We start from the raw sequence: 21,189 nt of genomic DNA, 5'->3' as shown, positions 1-21,189 counted from the left end.
TTCTAGTGGGAGTTTTGACTCATTATAAAGTAGCACAGAGAACTAGTATGCCTGCCGCAAAGCACTTGTACCATGTAGATCACAGAATTGTATTTTATGTAACTAGCTCAGTTGGTTGCTACATTTGTCAGAGATCATTTTGCTAGTTGTAGTTCATAAGTTACAATCCTAATAAGGCATAATGAGCTATGAACTGGCATCAAAATGCTGCATGCATTCTGCAAGGTATGGTTTAGAATGTTAGGTTTATTCCCCAGCCTTTGAATATTCTAATGTTGCTAAAAAGGGCTAATTTGAGTAGAAATAAATTGTTATTAGAAAAGCCAACCCCAACCACTCTGTTATGTTTTAAATCATGAGTTTGCGCTTATCTAGACCAAGCACTCTTAAATTAGAAGGCCTAGCAGGATCGATATTTTTGCAGTTTGTATTTTAGCCACAGGGAAATTAATTGACTTACCCAGAATCACAAAATGTTAAGCTGATGCTGAGACTCTAACCTGGTTAAGCTAGTTCCAAAGTCTGCAGCTCTGGTCGTTATGCCACATCCTCTCCCTTGGGTGACATGAGAATCCTACGACTTGTAGTCCTCATTGTCGTATGTGATATTTTCTACACATCGATTTACACATTTATGATTAATTGTCTCTATATAAGGTGTGTGTGATTTAAAGTGCTTTGACACCCTACAATGGAACGAGTAGTGCTATAAAAAATGAATCCTATAGAATCAATGGGTGCATGTGACAGAGAGAGCACTAACATGAAAAATATTCTTGACAAAAGAAATGCTTGATCTCAATTTCTAGGGTTTCTGGGGCTAACTTTTTTTTTTTTATAGCCAAGGTTCTGTGTGGAGGAATCTGCACATTGGAGAGAGGAGGCAGAGCTCTATCTTCTATGCAAAGGCATCCCAGAGCTCACGGCGTCTTTCTGTAGGGTGTACTCCTAGAGCAGTGGTGTCCAGGAAGGAGGGATCCAGGACAGAATTTCTGTATATCCACATAGATAAACTGCACGTTGTACATAGAATGAATCTAAATGCAACTCATTTCATTAGCTAGTGGTTAGGCTGTAAATATGGCATGTAGCTTTTCTGGGGCTTGTAGTAGCATAGCAGACAGTGAAAATCGCGACGGGTGCAACTGCATCCGTCGCACCCCTGCAACACCACCGGCTCTATTCGGAGCCGGCTTCTGTGTTGCAGGGCCTTTCCCGCTGGGCCGGCGGGCGCTCCCTTGGCGGGCAGCCGGCCCAGCGGGAAAGTCTGAATGGCCCCCGCGGTCTTCTGACCGCGGAGCGGTCATTTGACGGGGTAAGTTGCCGCCCGCCAAAATTGGAATGACCCCCTAAGTGTTCTCTCACATACTAATAACTCATATGCAAATGATGCAAACATTTGACCGACAAACACATTCATCTAATTTACAGCTAACAAAGGTTCTCAATGATGGTCTGCAGTGGAAAGCTTTACCAACAATGTACCACATGCAGACATAGGGGGTCATTCTGACCCTGGCGGTCATTGACCGCCAGGGCCAACGACCACGGAAGCACCGCCAACAGGCTGGCGGTGCTTCCTGGCCAATTCTGACCGCGGCGGTTTCCCGCCGGGTTTCCCCTGGCCAAAGGAATCCTCCATGGCGGCGCCGCCATGGGGATTCCGACCCCCTTCCCGCCAGCCAGCTGGGGCCCTAACAGGGCCCCAGCAAGATTTTCAGTGTGCTTGGCAGACACTGAAAATCGCGACGGGTGACACTGCACCCGTCGCACCCCAGCAACTCCGCCGGCTCCATTCGGAGCCGGCTTCATCGTTGCTGGGTCTTTCCCGCTGGGCCGGAATGACCCCTATAATACCAATTATGGGCACTTAGGGGGTCATTCTGGCCGGGGACCACGGAAGCACCGCCAACAGGCTGGCGGTGCTTCCTGGGCTATTCTGACCGCGGCGGTAAAGCTGCGGTCAGAAAAGGGGAACCTGCGGTTTCCCGCCGGTTTTCCCCTGGCCCAGGGAATCCTCCATGGCGGCGCTGCTTGCAGCGCCGCCATGGGGATTCCGACCCCCTTCCCGCCAGCCTGTTTCTGGCGGTTTTCACCGCCAGAACCAGGATGGCGGGAACGGGTGTCGTGGGGCCCCTGGGGGCCCCTGCACTGCCCATGCCACTGGCCTGGGCAGTGCAGGGGCCCCATACAGATTTTCACATTTTCATTCGGAGCCGGCTTCCTCGTTGCAGGGGCTTTCCCGCTGGGCCGGCGGGCGGCCTTTGGCGGTCGCCCGCCGGCCCAGCGGGAAAGTTGGAATGGCCGCCGCGGTCTTTTGACCGCGGGGCGGTCATTCGGCGGTAACCGCATGGCGGGCGGCGACCGCCGCCCGCCGCGGTCAGAATGACCGCCTTAGTCTCACCTGCTATGCCTGCAAACTAGGATAAGTGCAAAGCTGTCTAGCAATTGTCTAACGCCCATGCAACATAAAAGATAATTATTTAAACAACCAAAGAAACAGTCATTCACATTCATGCACCACTTTGTCTAAACGTTATTGGCAACACAGACATACAAAGCATGTCTTTTAATGTAGAAATCATTCCCACGCATATGTTGCGTTCACCCAAACTGTGGGATAAGACCCCACAGCTCTTTATCTTACGCCGTCTCCTTAAAACATAATAAACAAAACATACGTGCTGTTGAGTGCACAGTTCAAAGACAACCCTGGCCTTCTTGGTGGAATTGTATCATTGTGGCGCCTTTGACATCAGGGAAAGGAATTTACAGTTATGGGGAGCATGGCCATCCTTATGACACACACATGCCGGCAGAAGGCTCCTGCCTGCCTTCCAGCCAGCACTCTCAAACTTTAGACATACCCCAGCAAGTGCATGTATGCCTGACGAACAAATGTACCTAGCCAACCACACAGACACACATCAATGAATTTACTGTTGTAAATACAAACTTCGTACAGCACAAATTCCATATCAGTTAGATCATATGGCGCCTAATTTTTGTTATTTTTTGGGAAAAGTACTTTATGCTATGCGACAAAAGTAAGTGCTTGGAACAGGGGGAAACGACATCTGGGTGCTCCAAGTGATAAATATTTAAACCGCAGTTTACACGTCGCCCCTGCTGCTCTACACAACTTCACTGCCATCACTTCCACTTCCCCCTATAATCCCACTCCTCAAATTCTCTCAGGGGGCTTCTAAGTGTAACAAAGGTGCTCTGTGAACTTGCTACAATAGGCCCAAAATAAATGTGTTTTAAGTATTGATATCAACGTAATCATTTCTGTCAATGAACAGGGCACACTCAATCCCTCGTCTCCTAAGAGCCATTCAGAATAGAGAATTCCTTTCTACCATGCCTCCATCATGGCCATGGGATGTCTTACTCTGATGAACAGAAGCACTATTTTTCCATCATTGGGCACCAAGATTTTTGGCTGTAAAACTTTCTTTGAGCTTGAGAGGTGATGGTGTCCTGTTGCATCTCTGACAAGGGTCAAGATACTTGGCTTACCTGGGACATCATTTTCTCAGATGAAGGTTTGGGAGGCAATAGGTTTTGTCTACTGCTCTGGCAGCGTGTTAGCTTCCAGACAGGTGCAAGCCCAACTTGTATTAATGGAGCAACATTTTAGGTAGAGGAAAGGGTAGTGTGTACGTCAAAGTTTTGATTATAGACAAAGCGCTCTTAAATTGCCCATAATGTCTCAAGACAACTCAGTTTGCCATCCATACCTATGCCAACTCCACATTCAATAATCCCTTCAAGAACATGTTATTCCAAGGCCAATGCTTCTAGGAGGATTTGGTGCTCACCCGTCAATCCCGGTGACCAGGAAGATAAGGTTGCCATTGATTTTGGTGCAGTTGATAAACTTGTCGATGTTGCTGGAGTCCACAGTTTGGTCGGCATGTAAGCTTCCAGTCCCAATGCCATCGCACACTGTGACGGAAAAAGGTACAGAAATGAGAAAGAACACCATACAATTTGATTTTGGAAGCAAAGAAAAGTATCTTCACTGTATCAGGAAAAGAACCATTCCTGCTTTTTAGAAAAATATGTTGCCCTATTCGGACAGCAGGAGATTTCCTGTAAGGTCAGGATCTCTGAAAGTCCACTACAATTGGGACAGATTCAATAATATAATAATATGGAGAAATAATAGACTAGTGCAACTGATCAGTATTCAAATGCACCCATTTATTTGTTTGGTTTGTAAACTGAGGGTCAGGTGGGTGAAATGTATGCGTACGTCATCACTATTTTACACTATCTTAACATTTGGCTACACTTTGAGAGACTACATGAGCTAGTCCAGTGGCTCTGTAGGCTGCTGCATCTACTGAAGACGCTTGAAGGCCGCCAGTATGTACTGTGAATAGTGCAGTGCAAGCACATAATAATAATTTGACACTCCTTGATTGCAGTATGGATAAGTCCCAGAAGGCATATCCAAATGGCTGCCCACAGTCACTAGCCATCCAGCAGATATTTATATTTCTCATGGGTGTAATTTTTTTTAAAAATCAGTGAGGTTGAAGTTCCAATCATGTGCCACAGTGTTTAAGACCGTGGAATGAGTTATAACCTAACAGTTGGGTGAAGCACTTACCTTTTGGACAGATGTCTGTGCAGGGCTTACACAGCTTGATTCCGTTCTCCTCCACCTCCATCTTGTTGCTGGGGCAGGCTCGGACACAGGAGCTCTGATCCACCACAAAGTTATCTGCGTAAAGACATTTTACATCAGCATGAAAGATACAGTAACTGCATGGAAAAGGAAGGGGTGCAATAACTTCAGTGGAGGAAACTCCATTTGATCAATCACACAAAGTTTCTACTGGGGTTCGGTGGAGTTGGGAGAATTTGCTTAGAAAACTTTATAAACCTTTTCAAACTTCCCAAAAATAGGGAACTTTAGAATGTTTGTAATGTAAAAAAGAAGAGGGTGAAAAAAAGATTAAAGGTTTTTCCTAACCCGGAAAAAACAAAAAAACAATGTTTTGGGGAGATTTATCTAAAAACTGTTCTTACAGAACACTTTTTCTATTTATTATATTATAACTGTATAAACGACATAAAATACAGAGACTCGAGCCTCAATGTCAAACCCTCAAACTGAATGCAGCACATTAGCAACAGGTGCGAAGCTGTGATAAGATGACAAAGACAAAAATGACCACTTCGTTGATTTGTTACGTTGTAAAGTTTATGAACTTCACACAGTGCAAAAGTTAACAATTTTGCATTACTTCTCCTGTTGAATTGTCATTACGTACCCCTAAAGTTTCTACTGCATCCCGACATTGAAATATCATGTTTAGGTACCTACTGAACTTCTATGAGAAAAGCACTCTTCTAGGTCAATGGACAGGTCATGGGCGCCTAATGATGTCTCTTGTTTTAGTTGACTTTTTATGTCACCAGAAGAATCTCTTTGGGTCATACTGAGTGTAGCCTAATGACATTGAACCAGTATGTGTAATCTGATTGATTAGGAACCACTTGTAATGGCTCAATAAAAGTGTGCCAGGGTGCTCACACTACACTATAAACATGTCTTTCAAATTCCAGCAATATCACAGCCCACAAACCCAACAAATTATGAAGGAAATAGTTGTTTTTCCTTTAAAAAACAGACACAATTCCAAGAATTGAGGTCAAACACTCTAGCAATTCAGGCTTTTATCTCTGAAAGTGTGAGATAAATACATTTGTAAACGCATAACGTTTTCGAAAGGTGCTTAGTCTAAAAGACCATGAAAGTCCTTAGACCGAACAGCACCACTTGAAGCGGTACTGTACGATCGTACCCAAGAATTACGGCACACGCATAAGCTGCGGAATGCAGAAACTCATTGGGAAGCATGTTCTTTCAAGTACTACTTGAAACTTGGCTGTCCAACAAAAAACGAGCTATCTCAAAGATGCTTGCAAATCAGCTGTGCGTATTATCCTCTTTGGTACCCAGCAGTGAAATGCAATTGAGATTCATTAAGGGTAAGGAAATGATGGCGCACATACCACTGCAACATACTGTAACACCACAGTGCAAGGATATCATAATTATTCACAAATATGCCAAAAATTTCAGACAAAATGCTTTTTCTACTTTATGGACCATTCTATGGAGCGCAGACTTTCAGGACAATTGCAATGGAATAGGAGGACTAGTATAATTGTAATTGTATTTATATAGCACTTACTACCCCTAACGAGGCGTCAAATCGCTTTTCAGCGAGTAGCACGCTACTCCGGAACCCAAGAGGAATTAGTGGTGGATTAGTATAGGGAAATATGAGTATAATATTAGTATTATTATGAGTTAATTTGAGCAGGGGCGATGTGAGTTTGTTAGTGGGATTGACTAGAGTAATGGAGGGATAGAGGACGGAAGAATCCAGAAGTGTTAATTGGGAGTCTCTAGTAATGGGATGAGGCTTGGGATGAGTAAAGGAGAGATGGAGGAGGGAATAGCCTGTGGAAAGGGGTTAGGGAGAGCTGAAGGGGTTTTGGATGAGTCGAAGGTGAGATAAATGAGTGAGAATTTAGTAGGGTTGTTTGGGAGCTCATGGTAGTAAAATGAGGTTTGCGGTGAGCTAGATGCGGTAGAGGAGAGAAGAGCTTAGACAGGGTTATTTTGGAGATGAAAGTAGTAGAATGGGATTGGGATGAGTCAGAGTGGGGATGGAGGATAGATTGATAGAGACATAGGGTGATGGGGAGGCAGAGTAAAAGATGCAAAGTTTCAAGGCAAACATTGCAAAGGCACGCCAGTGTTGTGTTTAGGGCACTGATTATTTTGTAGTTCAAACTCCTCTTCCAGAAAAATGCATGTGTGATCAGAAGAGGCTAACTCATACAGTAGGCTGTATGCCAAGGTGAACGTATTGCCTATGTGTGCCACAGACAAGACTGGCTATGGTCCTGATCACAGCTTATCCTCATGAAAGCAACAGAAAGTAGTGAATGGTAGTTTTGTTAAAGGTATTCTCAAACTCTGTGATTAGAAGCACGTAGTTTACATTTCTGGTCAGGGTAGAGGGGTTAATTTGTACTGGTGATTGATAGTGGGCATCATTGGCACTTATATTTGGGGACCAGGACTCTTTGCCACCTCATGCACGGCCCTAGTCTGAGCATAGGAAATGGCATTTTAGTCCTTATTTCATTTCCAATAGGTATGAAAATGAAAGAACAGTCAGTAAACATTTGTTTCAGTGAATTGGCAGTCCTACTTCTATTTCCACAAACCACAATGGAAAATAAAAGAAGGAGCCTCTCTCTCTTTGTCTCTCCCTATCTCCTCACAGAGGTGAATGGAGACTCAAAGGACTAGTGGCACAGCAGAACGAGGTCAGGCCTGCCTACCGCTGACTCGCTTATGAAAAATTTGCGGATTGGTACTTAATTGTTCTTACAAATTAAATAGTGACAATAGGAGATGTATTCCTTTATATGGAACAGGCCTCAGTGGTTGTCCTCATAACCACAGGCAAGACTTGCCTGCTCAGGGTGCAAACACGTGAGAGAAGGTGATGTGTTCTTGGTTGAGCCTATTAATTGTGAGTACTGAGTCTTACTCTTGAGCAGGGTTTTGTGTTATAACTCTCCTCTGCCCCCAAGAACTGACCCTGCAATACATTTAATTTTCATGATTTTTGAGTTGTATACAACACCCTAAATTTGATCTCTGTGTGCTTTGACAATGTGAATGTATCAGTATTCATCAGAATAATTAGAGATATGCATGTTTTATGCCTACTCTGATTACACCTTTAAAGGACTTAGTTGTACCTCTGACAGCCAGGAAGGTCACTACTGCACTGTTGAAGGACGTTATTGCAATCCAAAGAGACACTGGTGCAGTCTTAAAGGTGAAGCTCACAGTGTCGGATTCACATTATCGAAGGGCAGCAGGATGTTTCAGCGTCACTTTCAAGCTGGAATCGGACAGAGGGGCTCATCTATGAGCCACTGTGGTACCACTAATTCACGGATTCATCTCTCTGTGGGTCATTATTGGAGTGACAAAGGTCATCAGCACCTCTATATGAGTCACTATTATAACTGTGAGGAACTGTTAGTGCACTGCTGTCCTTTACAATATGGTACCTCCGAAGGGCTTTAGTGTACCTTGGAGAGTCACTGTTGCTCCACTGAAGGAACTTATTATGTCTCAGCGCTTCATATTTGCTCTCCTAAAGGTTTCAATCTACCTCTGTGTGTCACTTAGGCCCTGATTTATACTTTTTTTGCACCGCATTAGCGTCATGCTTTGATGCAAAAGCAGCTCAAATTTACAAAATACAATTGTATTTTGAAAGTTTACGCTGATTTTGCGTCAAAAAATGACTAAATCAGGGCCTTAATTTTTTACTACACCTGCTAATCACTACTGTGCTACCCAAAGACGTTACTCCTGTGATCCTACCAGGCCGCTGTGAACATGTGCACTAGGAGTTTCTTGGCATGGGGAGCAGCTTTCCATGCGCATCACTCCACGCGGGCACTTACGTGGGCATTTCTTGACGCAGAAGGCTCCGTAGGTGTACTTGGCCTTGTTGTTTGGCTCCAGCTGGAAGGTGGTGGGGTTGTACACAAAGGGCTGTGGGCACTGGGTGACGCAGGCACCACTGTCGTTGAAGTTCATGCAGGCCTAGTGAAAGAAGATGAAATGTTACTGTTTTGCCATGAAGAGCTCCACAAAGCATTCCACCACTGGCCTTCAGAATGTCAAGAATGAAACGGTTGCGGCACCCAGAAGCAAGAACAAACCGCAGGAAAAAACACCCTAAAATGATCAATTATCAATATCACCCCAGTTTCCTTTCAATGGAGCTCAGTTGGGCGCAGGCCTTGCAGAGCACGTGAAAGATGGCGTTTAACATTTTATTTCTGTCAATGTCAGCAGATCACCATTTTTCTAGTGTCGAACTTTTCTTTTACAATTTATTTTTATGTGGTGCAGTAGTCCAATTGGTTAGATAGACGCAAACAGTAACAACCACTCCCAGAATGCATTCGGTTGGCAAAGAAAAACCCATGAATTGACTCGGGGTGAGCTACTGAAATGGAGTTGGACCAAACCCCTAAACACCAATGTCTCCTACTCTTCCTTATTGTATCATTTACTAGTGCCTCTAATTCCATTCGTTTTTTAACTCCGGTGGGACCTGGTTTACTTTGAAAGGAGCTGGTCTTTTTGCGAGAGAACTGAAGGTTACAAAAATGAGTATGACAACATCTTTTCTCCCAAAAGAGGCACAACATCACTGTGAAATATACTGTTATGAACTACTTTGCCCGGTTATTAATTCTGAAACTTTTGTGACAGCATCAACGCTTTAAGTGGGTTTTTGGATATCTCATTTTTTACGTCGGCTACCATCTTGTCCATCTCGTTTGCTTGCTTCATATCTGATGACTTTGCCTCCTCCTCGTGTGTCTCTTTCTCCCTTATTGTTTTTTCCTTTGCGAGTGCATCAATTGTCTCCGGCTGACTCCTTAGCATCCTTCCCCCTGCTGTTCTCCAAGTTGATCCCTGCCTGTCCCAGCTTGTCCACAAACACACACCAACACGTATTTCTTGCCAGTGTTTGACTACAGAGCAGAATTTACTGGATTGATTTTGTTTCATCCCCTCCATTTCATATGTTGCATGAAAGGCCAGCTCTTGGAACACAAAGGCAGCATTTATGGCACCGGGGGGCGGTGGGATGGGGTAGATTGCTGGGGTGGGTGCTGCTGCACTCAGCTGGCATTTGAGGCAGAAGTTCTACTTGGCATGACTAGAAAGTGGATCCTTTATTTTGCTCCCTCGGCTAGTGCAGAGAACACAATGGCTGGAGCATTTGTTTCAGTTCGGAGACCTGTGGAAAGTAAATTAGCTATTGGCAATCCTTTTACTTTACATTTTGACACATTCTTGTTCTTAAATTCTGTTCAGAGTGTACTGCGTGATAAATGTAAATATCTCATGAAGATTTACAATATTTAATTCAATATACAGCTTCGACATACCTTAAGTATGTGTTTGCTTTCACTCCAGTATTCTCATTTTTTTCTTTTCTTTTTTAAACAATGCTTTACCAACAAGCATTAACAACACCAATAGCTTGGCACTTGCACTGTTAAGGCAAGACCTATCGCTTTTCCAGTGCCTGTTTAGCCCCAAAGCATTTTTTTAATCACTGGACAAAAGTCGATTATATACTGTGCTCTGCTAACGGGGAGTCAGACTGGCATGCAGGGCTATCTGGAAATGCAAAAAAGGGCTAGTATGATGGGTCAGTGTGTGGGTCATTTTTTTGGCTGCCTGTGGACTTGTTTTATTGTTTGGTGGTCTCTCTTTATACTGATGATTTTCCTGCTATTGCCACAGCCATTGCCTGCAGAACGCACAAATGCATGGAGTCTCCCATAACTTGCCAAACATTTATACAGCATGTCTTTACAAGTTCAAAGCTGCCCAGACTTGAAAATGTGGGCCACTATTTTAGTAATCTGATTCACTAATGGGGGCCACTTTTATTTTGGTGCCCGGGTCTACTTTCAGACATGGACCGACCCAGGTGCTAGGCACTACACATGCAGTTTCTCAAGATCGCACAGTATATCAAGGGGAACACCAGAGGCATGAACATCAACTCACCAAAATAACAGGGGCACCGGAAGTGACGTCACAAATCATTTAACCTTTTCTTTCATTCACAAATTAATGCAAGCTAACACATACACACACATGTAAACACTCTCTCGCATTTAAACACACTCTCACCTGCAAGCACACACACAACATATATTTAAAAGCATTGTTCACTTGCATTAACTGCTAGGGAGGATCATATTCCAGCTAATTGTGACCTATTCTTTATAACCGTCATAGTGAATAATAAAACATTATTGTGAGAAAGTAGCCTCTTTCTAGCATGGTTACCCCCATTTTTGGCCTGTTTGTCAGTGTTGTCAGTGTGTTTTTACTGTCTCACTGGGATCCTGCCAGCTAGGACCCCAGTGCTCATAGATTGTGGCCTATGTCAGTATGTTTTACTGTTTTGTCAGTATGCTTAACTGTGTCACTTGAGTCCTGCTACCAGAACTCCAATGCTTATGCTCTCTCTCTCTTACAAATTTGTCACTATAGTCTAGTGACTACATATTTCACTCCAGATTGGCATACCTGACCCGCCTTATACCTCCCTTGTATATGGTACCTAGGTACCCAGGGCATTAGGGTTCCAGGACATCCTTATGGGCGGCAGCATTTCTTTTGCCACCCATAAGGAGCTCATACAACCACTTCCTCAGGACTGCCATTGCAGCCTGAGTGAAATAGTGTAAGCACTATTTCACAGCCATTTTTCACCGAACCAGGTCACTATAAGTCACCTATATGTCTAACCTTCAGACCCTCAAGACTAGTTTTATAGTACCTGTGTGTGAGGGCCTCCCTGCATTAGCAGAGGTGCCCCCACATCGTCCAGGCCCATTTTCCCAGACTTCGTGGTGCGGGGATACCATTATAAGTGTGCACTACTTATAGGTCAATACATATATGTAGCTTCACAATGGTAACTCCGAATATGGCCATGTGAGGTGTCTAGCAACTGGAAATTGTACCCCCAATCTGATTCTGGTATTGGGGGGGGGCAATTACATGGACCCTGGGGGCTCCACCATGAACCCCCAGTACTGTCATACCAGTCTTCTGAGGTTTTCACTGCAGCCCCAGCTGCTGCCACCTCACAGACAGGCTTCTGCCCTCCTGGGGCTTGAGCAGCTGAATCCCAGGAAGGCCGAACAATGCATTTCCTTTAGGAGAGGGGTGTTACACCTTCTCTCATTGGAAATAGGTGTTGCAGGCACGGCAGGTGTATCCTTCAAGAGCTTCTGGAAATGCTTTGAAGGGCACAGATGGTGCCCTCCTTGCATAATCCAGTGTACACTGGTTCAGGGATCCCCAGTCCCTGCTCTGGTGCAAAACTGGACAAAGGAAAGGGGAGTGACCACTCTCCTGTCCATCACTACCCCATGGTGGTGCCCAGAGCTCCTCCAGAGTGTCCTTGGGTTGTGCCATCTTGTTTTCAGGATGGTCAGGGAACTCTGGGAGCATCTGAGTGGCCAGTGCCAGCAGGTGATGTCGGTGACCCCTCCTGATAGGTGCTTATCTGGTTAAGTGACCATTTCACCTCTCAGGGCTATTTAGGGTCTCTCCTCTGGGTGTTTCCTCAGATTCGGATTGCAAGACTCCAGCAGGAATCCTCTGCAACCTCTGCTTCACCTTCTACCGTCGGATCAACTACAGAACTGCTCCAGGAAGTCTACAACTGCTACAAAGTATCCAAGAAAGCTACTGCAACTCTGTAACTTCAGCTCCTGCCAGCAACTGCAACAGTTTCCAGGTCGCGCACACTCCGAGCACTGCCTGTCTTCATCCTGCACCAGAAGGACCGGGTCACTTCAGCATGCACCTCTCTGCAGCGACGACCAATATTCTGGGTCCCCTCTCCTGATGAATAGCGTGGATCCTGGAATACACGTGGTGGACCAAAGTGACCCTGACTGTCCAAAGGTCCCACTGTCCAAATTTGGTGGAGGCAAGAGCTTGCCTCCCCGAGCGAGACACTACTCCTGTGCACTATGTGTTTTGCAGCTCCTAGGGCTTCTGTGCACTACCCAAAGTAATCTTTTGTGCATAGTATAGCCCAGATCTCCAGCACTCTATCCTGCAACGCTCAGATCCCTGAGTTGTTCTCTGGCAGCGGGGGATCCCTTTGTGTAGTGCTGCGATGACTGAATTTGCCACTCCTTTGTCCCCGTGTCCTGGAACTCCTGTGGGGGTTGCCTGGTCTGCTGAGTTAAGACCCCCAGGTACCTCCTATGTCCAGGTAGCGCCTTTTCCCACCAAACACGTCTTTTTGCATAAGCCAAGGCTGGTTGACCGAATCCAACGAAGAAAACCAGCCTGCATCCATCTACTCGACGTGGGACATCTCTTGCACTAAGCAGGAACCTGCAGCTGTCTTCTTTGGTGCATTTCTGACTTTTTCTTCCAACCAGAGAATCCACGTTTGCACCTTCATCCTGGCTAGCAGGGGCTCCTGTTCCTCCTGGACTCTTCAGCTGTTCGTAGACTTGGTCTCCTCTCTCCACAGGTATTCAGGTCCAGGAATCCATAGTTGGTGTCTTGCAGTCTTGCTTGGTTTTTTGCATAATTCTTTATCATGACTTGTAGTGTGTTCTGAGGAAACTTTCTGTACTGTACTCCTGTTTTCTTGGGCTCTGGGGTGGGGTACTTTACTTACCTTTTGTGTTTTCTTACACTCCCAGCGCCCCTCTACACACTAATCTTGCCTAGATGGGAAACCAACATTCCCATTCCACTATTTTAGGACATGGTTTGTGTTCCCCCCTCGGCCCATTGTAACCTACGGTGATTCTCACTATTTGCACTATTTTATGACTTTTTACTTTCCTGATTTTGGTTACTAGTGTATATTTTATGTATAGTACTTACCTCCTAAAGGAGTATAGCCTCGAAGATATATTTGGCCTTGTGTCACTAAAATAAAGTACCTTTATTTTTGGGAACAATGAGTATTGTCTTTCTTGTGTGTAAGTACTGTGTGACTACAGTGGTATTGCAAAAGCTTTGCATGTTTCCTAGGTCAGCCTTGGCTGTTCTGCCTACAGCTACCTCTAGACAGCCTGGCTTCTAGACACTGACTATATTTCACTAATAAGGGATAACTGGACCTGGTATAAGGTGTAAGTACCTTAGGTACCCATTACAAACCAGGCAAGCCTCCTACAATTATTCACTATTACTGTAATAAAAAGTTGTCAGACAACAAGGAAAGTGGAGCTGCAACCAGTCCATAAGGACAGCTGCCCTTGTATTCATGCACTGATTTTGCCCCTTCTGAGGCCAGGGGTCCCAAAGTCACTGCTGGGGAGAAAGGGGCAAGCCAGGGGTCGAAGCTACGACCCCTGGTGACCCCCAAATGACATCCGCGACCAGAGGAAGAGTGAGTTTTGGTCTTCTTTCAAAGTGGATGCCTTAACATGGCCCCAAAATGTGGTGGTCAGAACTCACAATTCACTCCACTATTGCTTGCAAGCCTGTTTGTGGCCTTTGACCTCAAACCTTGAAACATGGTGTGAGTAACACGTTCCCAAGCAGTGTTGAAGATAAGTGCTGCCATCAGCTCTGAAACTGTTCTACTAGAAGGCTCTTTGAAAACATTAATGCGCCATGTTCCGAGGATGCCAGCCCTGCATTTAGGCCAGCCAAAACTCAGGGTCCGTTCTGCCGACCATCGGAATGGGAAACGCGACATGAATGTTGCTTTTTGGACGACATACAAAAATCAAAGAGCGGCTTGCATGTCAGCTATTCAGACTAATTATCCGTGCTTTAGAGGCAGACCCCACTGCTCTCCGATGCAATGGCTCTCTGCCCCAGCTGGGCCAGGAAGTACCAATTACGCTTCATAACAGCTGGATTATTCTATTGAATTAGCGCAGGGGGAGACTTTTTTGTTGAGGCAAGATGAAGGGCGGCAAATGTGGTCTGTCCTGCGATTCGCCCACCAGCTGCTCAAATTCAGAGCGCGCACATTGTTTTGTAGCCTTCGATGCTCTCGATTGTCGCTTTCAAAGAGACCAAAAAAAACATATAGGCGACTCTTCGGCCCCAACAAAAATGTGTGAACTGAAAGCTCTCACGAGGGATTAGAGACCGCGTAGCTGATACAGAGGAAAGAAGGCAACATAGCGCCTATTGCGGAGGGGTGTGGGGGCATCAAATAATGCTGTGGCCGAAGTAAAAGGAATAGAGGAAGGACATCGTAGGTTAAACTAACCCCTGTTTTTGGAGTATGACAATCAGGTTGTGTTTGTGTTATCCACAATGCAGAATAGCTGTATTCAGTGCTTTATTCAGACAGGAGCCAACAGTTACAGGGAGAGTTGAGCCAGAGCTGAGTCAAGGGCCTGGCCCGGATCTTACAGTCCCCGCACCAGCCAAGCCCTGAAAACGTTTGCTATGTAAATCACACAACAAACATCACATAAAATATGATAAAACACTTCAAAAGTCAAGGAAGTGTATTTCCTTAACTTGTGTAGGATTATAAATTCTATTAGAGCACTGACCAAGAAGTACTTATTAAAAGTGCTACCTTTTAAACATGAGCTTTTATACCCAATTATAAAGAAAAAAGTGTTTTGGCAAAAGAAAATATTTTCTTAAAGTCACACAATTTAAGCAGGGTATTTGCGCTGTTTCCTGGTTTTCTGGTTTCAAATCAGCCACTAAATAGGTATTGATTTGTCTTTCCTTACGTTAAGGCTTTGTTTTTATTTCTGCAAATTATTTTGCAGTTTTATATACTGTAGTGGAAACTCGACTGGAAGGTATTGGAGCACTTTATATGAGCAGTAGTTACATTCATTGTTTATAGGTGGGGAAATGGAGTGATTTGCCCCAAAACATGGGATGTTGAGCCAACCCTGAGACTAGAGACTAGTTGGCAGCTTTGACTGTATCGTCACATGCTGGCTAGAGGGAGGCAGGCAGAAGCCACATGAAAGCTCAGCTCATTTTGGATTGCAGTTCCAAAAGACCTCGAGCTCAGGCGTCAGGCTTCAGGCTCAAATGTAGCTCGACGTTTCAGTGGCTTGTCCACCTCTGTTCACAAGCGTGCACATGTACACCCACCATTCCACAAGCAACATACCCTCCGACTCACAGCACATACTTACAAATACACATACATTCATACACATAACACTTACCTTCTACAGCATCTTGGGCAGGGAAGCCTCAGAGGTTCCAGGAGGGATGGGACTGTTGCCTTCTATCATTGGTCAGCCAAGAAGAAATGGTGGCAGTTCGTACCTCAGCACAGAGTAGGATGAGGTCAGTGAGACTGCAGACCTCACCCCACTCTGTGGTGAGGTGTCAGGGATAGACACTTGGCTCTGGGAATTTTAGGGCTTAAAACTGAAACACCTAGGTCTGAGGCAATCAGTGACACTCCCCCTCATCATGCGGGAGACGGCCTCAAGCCACTTTGCTAGGCTGAAGAGGTCACGCCCATTGGGCTGTGACATCTTCAGCCTGGCAAGGTTTAGCTCAGGCAGCCAGGTGCTGAACAATAGATATAGCAGGAGTCAACACAACCTTATTGCTTACGAGACAACAAACTGTTAACATGAATCTGCATCTATTCTTAAAAATATAAGTTTCAGTGATATGCATCCTGCTGTTTGTAAGAAACTGGATTATTATTTGATCTGGGCAAGTGTCCACCTTAGAGGATAGGGTCATGACCTGCTGAATGTTATGCAAATTAAATAAACCTGTGCTTAGTCTCTGGTAGCATGATGAAAAGCAGCCAGGCTTAAGTCAAATGCAATTTGTAAAGTATTTAAGCAGTGTAAAACAGTACAAAAAGCCACACAAAACAAAATAAAGCTCCACAACGAATATTAAACTAAATATAAAAAATGTAGGAGTAAAATACCAAAACAACAAAAATCCAATCAGGAAGAGTCCCAAAATTTTACAAAAATAAAGTGAAAAAAGCACCAAGAAAAATAAAATTCAATGTGAGCCAATAGGTGCAGCAGACCAAGACTATGGTGCAATTTCAGTGCCACTGTGATGGAACCCGGGTGAGGTACTCCAAGTGGGTTAGTCACAGTGAAAGTTTGGAAATCAAAATATTTGAAAATGTTTCTAAGTCCCAATGTTGAATAGAACTTCAGGCCTGATTTATATATTGGCGGGGTGGGTACCCCATCGCAATGGCAACAGGGTTCTCTTCGCGCCAATATAGTGGTCTGCCCATCAAATTTAATTGTGGGTGGACCTTATGTTTAGCCATGCCAGAGACTACTCTGTCCCCACCATGGCCAAACATCTCCAAGAGTCCTGAGGTGTAATGGTCATCATAGAAATGACTACATGTCTGCCCACCCAATTTAGATGGGCGGACATGGAGTGATTTCTTTTTTACTGTCAGTTAAAACTTGAGAATAAGGAACCGGAACAGGAAACGCGTTATAATGCTTCCCTGCTATGTGAGAAGACTCCCACTGAGGGAGGAGCATTATAATTTTTCTTTCCAAAAAGAAAATCCCAATTCAGGATTTTATATTTGTAAAGAAAAAATAAATACTCTGCTACAGGGAGGGCCGGATTGGGATCAAAATTAGGCCTGGGCACATAAGTGGCCCACACTTGCAGATAATTACTTTTACTAAAATGTTCCTAAGTCTCAGGGTAGTTATTTTCCTCTCCTTTAATTTCCTTTTCTATTCCCCTCTTTTTGTCATTCTTCTCCACTATGCACTTCTTACTTTTCCTTTTGTCTCCACACTGTGCCCCTCACTCTTTCCATTTTGTTACATTCCCACCATGTCTATCCTTCCTTCCCTTTGTCATTTTGTTCCAGGATGAATGTTTTTCACAGTAATGCTGTAAGAAAATACAACTGGCCTCTACCACATGCCCCTCAGGCAATAGCCGATTGCCCGCCCTACCAATCAGACCCTGGCTACAGGGCAGCTTCCTGATGATTCAGGCCCGTAGCACATAGTAATATGCATTGTCAGGAACCACTATGACACTGGTTCCTGGCAATGTCTTCATAAATGACTTCCTGCTTGGTGGTTGTTAATAAATGATGTAGGCAGCCTCTACACCATGGAGACAGAGTAATTTACTCTGTCTCCATGGTGGAATGATAGGCCACGCAGCATGAGATAAAGAAAAATCATCTCTGTGAGTGATGCCACTGAAACTAACTATCACTGTAGAACTGAAAGCTGGAGACCTGAAACAAGAGGGTCCTGCTGACGCTCTAGAGCTTTTGAGATTTCTTGCTCAATATTTTCTAAACCCCAAGTCAGAATGGGACTTAGCCATTTTTTGGGAGGTATGGAGATATCTATGCAGCACAAAGCTGAATTCCATTTCGTCACTGTGGAACTGGCATATACTTTTTCTGGGTGGTCCTCCTGATCTCTGGGAGAAACGTTTTCAAAAGTTTCCGAACGTTCTTTTGGTTCCCAGACAAACACAGTAGTGCACTTCTAAGGATCCCAGGACCTCAGGAAAAGGCACCTAGGGGCTCTATGGGTATCAAGAAGTGGCCAGCAGCAAAGGCTAATCCCAGTCCATTTCCCACTGGTCCACTTGGACTTTTCTCAGGAATACCCTCTTAAGGTTTCTTATGTTCCTATGGCCTCCCAGGGTATTTGCCTTAGTATCCCTGCAGCTATTTCTGTCCTTGGTTTCAGGTGGAAGGGGGAGGGGTTCAATCTCCTCAGGTCCTTCTTACAGGTCACAGATGCTAAGTGCAGCAGGTTCAGTCTGTCTAGTACTCTTTCACAGGTCTAGCAGTGTTCCGAGGAAGCCTGGGTGAGGGTCCAGTTTTCTAAGATTTCACCTGCCTATGAGTAGGGGACACTCTAAGGCACTCTTAGCCCTACTTAAATCCAGTTTGCTTGAGGGTTTGGACCAACAACATATGATTGGACTGAAGTCTAGAAAGACAAAGCAAGATTCTCTATTAATAAGACAGGTAACACACAACAATTATGATCTAGGCCTGTTTGATCCATTTCAAAGGTGCAAATGTTTTACATGTACCCCAGACCAGCCGATCATGAGGAATTTAACACTGTTGTACCAATGGAAGGGCAGCAGTCCCACAAAGCATATTTTGTTGAGCTCAGATGATCATCACTTCCCCTTAACGCCAACCTGTCAATCAAATTGGTCTATCATGCAACTCCTGTGAAGAATTTCACACCTCATTACAGGCAGTGCAATAGCTGCAGACTAAGGCAAACTATCCTCTAGTGCCTTATGCAAATTAAGATAACTTTTCTGAAAGCTATATTTCCTGATTAGTTAGAAAACATCTGACTTTACCAATGAATTTGATTTTGAAAACAGTTAGGAAAAATGATTTAATTTCTGCTTTACCTGCAGCTGAACTAATAGAGTGAAAATAGCAGTCTCATGCAAAAATAGTGAACTAATCTGCTTTAGTAGTGTGTCCTACAAGGAACAGCTAAAGCCTGTAGAGTGAAAATAGCTTTGATAATTTTTTCACTGTAGGTAAATGCTAACATTAATTAGGCACACACAACTTCTAGGCACTGTGGATCCTATCTTATGGGCAATAAGGTACATTTAGGGGTGACGTATTAAGGGGTTAGAAGTGGAATTTCAGTCCTGTAAAATAGTTTATCTTTACTGGCCTGTTTACAAACATATGTGTTTACAGGCTGCAGGGGTGTAGGCATCAGCAGAGGATTGCATCATGGTTTCAGGGTCACAAAGGGCATGGCACAATAAAGTGCTTCAGCCCAAATTTGACATATAATTTACAGGCCATAAGTTTAGTTTTAACATCACATTTAATTACGTTTTAGTCAAATTAAAGATGCTAAATGGGGTTTTATGACAATTTTGACTTTGCTTTAAGGGTCAGAGTACAAACTCTGGGCACTGGCTAGCAGAATTCATGTTAGAGTTCAAAATTACCAGCAGGTGAAACACACAAAAAAAAAAAACTAAAAAACTGGGTGACCACCAAAAAAGGGGTCACTTTGCAACACTGGTGCAGTAAGAAAATACATTCATCATGTAATTTCAAAACTATACATTACATAGGGGGTCATTCTAACCCTGGCGGTCGACGACCGCCAGGGCTAAAATGACGGGAGCACCGCCAACAGGCTGGCGGTTCTCCAATGGGCATTCTGACCGCGGCGGTACAGCCGCGGTCAGAAACGGGAAACCGGCGGTGTCCCGCCGGTTTCCCGCTGCCCTGGGGAATCCTCCATGGCGGCGCTGCAGGCAGCGCCGCCATGGGGATTCCGACCCCCTTACCGCCAGCCTGGTTCTGGCGGTTTTGACCGCCAGAACCTGGCTGGCGGTAACGGGTGTCGTGGGGCCCCTGGGGGCCCCTGCAGTGCCCATGCCAATGGCATGGGCACTGCAGGGGCCCCCTAACAGGGCCTCACTAAGATTTTCAGTGTCTGCATAGCAGACACTGAAAATCGCGACGGGTGCAACTGCACCCATCGCACCCTTCCCACTCCGCCGGCTCCATTCGGAGCCGGCATCCTCGTGGGAAGGGGTTTCCCGCTGGGCGGGCGGGCGGGCGGCCTTCTGGCGGCGCCCGCCGGCAGCCAAACTTGGAATCACCCCCATACTCTCTAGCCCTACTCTAGATGATGATACCCACATCTATTTTCTAATCATACCATCGCTTTTCCAGCTTCCTCTTCTACAGCTTCGTACTTTGAATATGGTCCCTTCGATATTGTGTACTGTCTAGTGGGAGGAAGCCCACCCTAACAGGAAGAGTGAAAAAAACTCCCCAATTACCGTATATGGCCGCCTTCATGGCCTCTTTCTGCCTCTCCAGTCCCCTTGTTGAGGAACTTTTCAATGCTCGTGACTGTGGAATAGCTTAAGTCCTTTATTAAATACTGAAGATGCCCAACTTCCAAACTTTAAGAAAACCCACCTTTCGCGGAGAAGCAGAGAGAAGTGATACACTTTCAGTGTTTTGCGTTTAGAAATATTGAGAAAAAGCCAGTCAGCTTCAAGAAATTTCCAAAAGAGGATTTTTTTCTGCCTAAACGGTATTTAGTGCAGAATCCCTTTGGCAATGGCCAAACCACAGATTCATCGACCTGTGTGCACAGGCAGCCTACGGCCTTGCTGTTGCCATTGGATTTCCCGAACGCGGCATCATAAAATGATATGAAGACAATGCGAACCACTGTGACGCCCTTATCTGTAATCAGCTCCATAACCAACCTCCCCCCCCTTTCACTGCGCACACTATCATGTGCGTGTATCCTAATAGGTTTTTTGTCTCCGAGGAGGAGGGCAGATATGAAACATCCTTATCTAAAAGTGCCAGCTATAAATAATGATATGGAGTAAAATACCCAGATAAGAGTGAGGAGGGGGTGGAGGGAGACAGTGAGTGTGGGAGATCACCGTAGAAGCAGAAACAATTAAAAAGTCAACTAATGAGAGGAAGAGAAACAACTGAAAAAAATAAAAGAAATACTAGAGAGTAGGAGAAGAAAACAGCAGGAACAAGGGGTGAAAAGAGATGGAGGGTTAAGGGGTTGTTC

General features: G+C 44.9%; 1 protein-coding gene across 1 annotated transcript in view; it reads right to left on the bottom strand.

Moving 5' to 3' along the window:
• ERBB4 (erb-b2 receptor tyrosine kinase 4) overlaps nucleotides 1-21,189 on the bottom strand; it is a 1,957,545-nt gene that overhangs the window by 504,159 nt on the left and 1,432,197 nt on the right. Inside the window, exons 7-9 of the mRNA XM_069225651.1 lie at nucleotides 8,527-8,668; nucleotides 4,622-4,735; nucleotides 3,825-3,951 (exon numbers count right to left, since the gene is read on the bottom strand). Of these exons, the coding sequence (XP_069081752.1) occupies nucleotides 3,825-3,951; nucleotides 4,622-4,735; nucleotides 8,527-8,668 (383 nt within the window). The remainder of the gene's footprint in view (nucleotides 1-3,824; nucleotides 3,952-4,621; nucleotides 4,736-8,526; nucleotides 8,669-21,189) is intronic.

This window comes from Pleurodeles waltl, chromosome 3_1 (genome assembly GCF_031143425.1).
Source record: "Pleurodeles waltl isolate 20211129_DDA chromosome 3_1, aPleWal1.hap1.20221129, whole genome shotgun sequence".
Classification (NCBI taxonomy): Eukaryota; Metazoa; Chordata; class Amphibia; order Caudata; family Salamandridae; genus Pleurodeles; species Pleurodeles waltl.
This window is presented reverse-complemented; position numbering and strand designations above follow the sequence as displayed.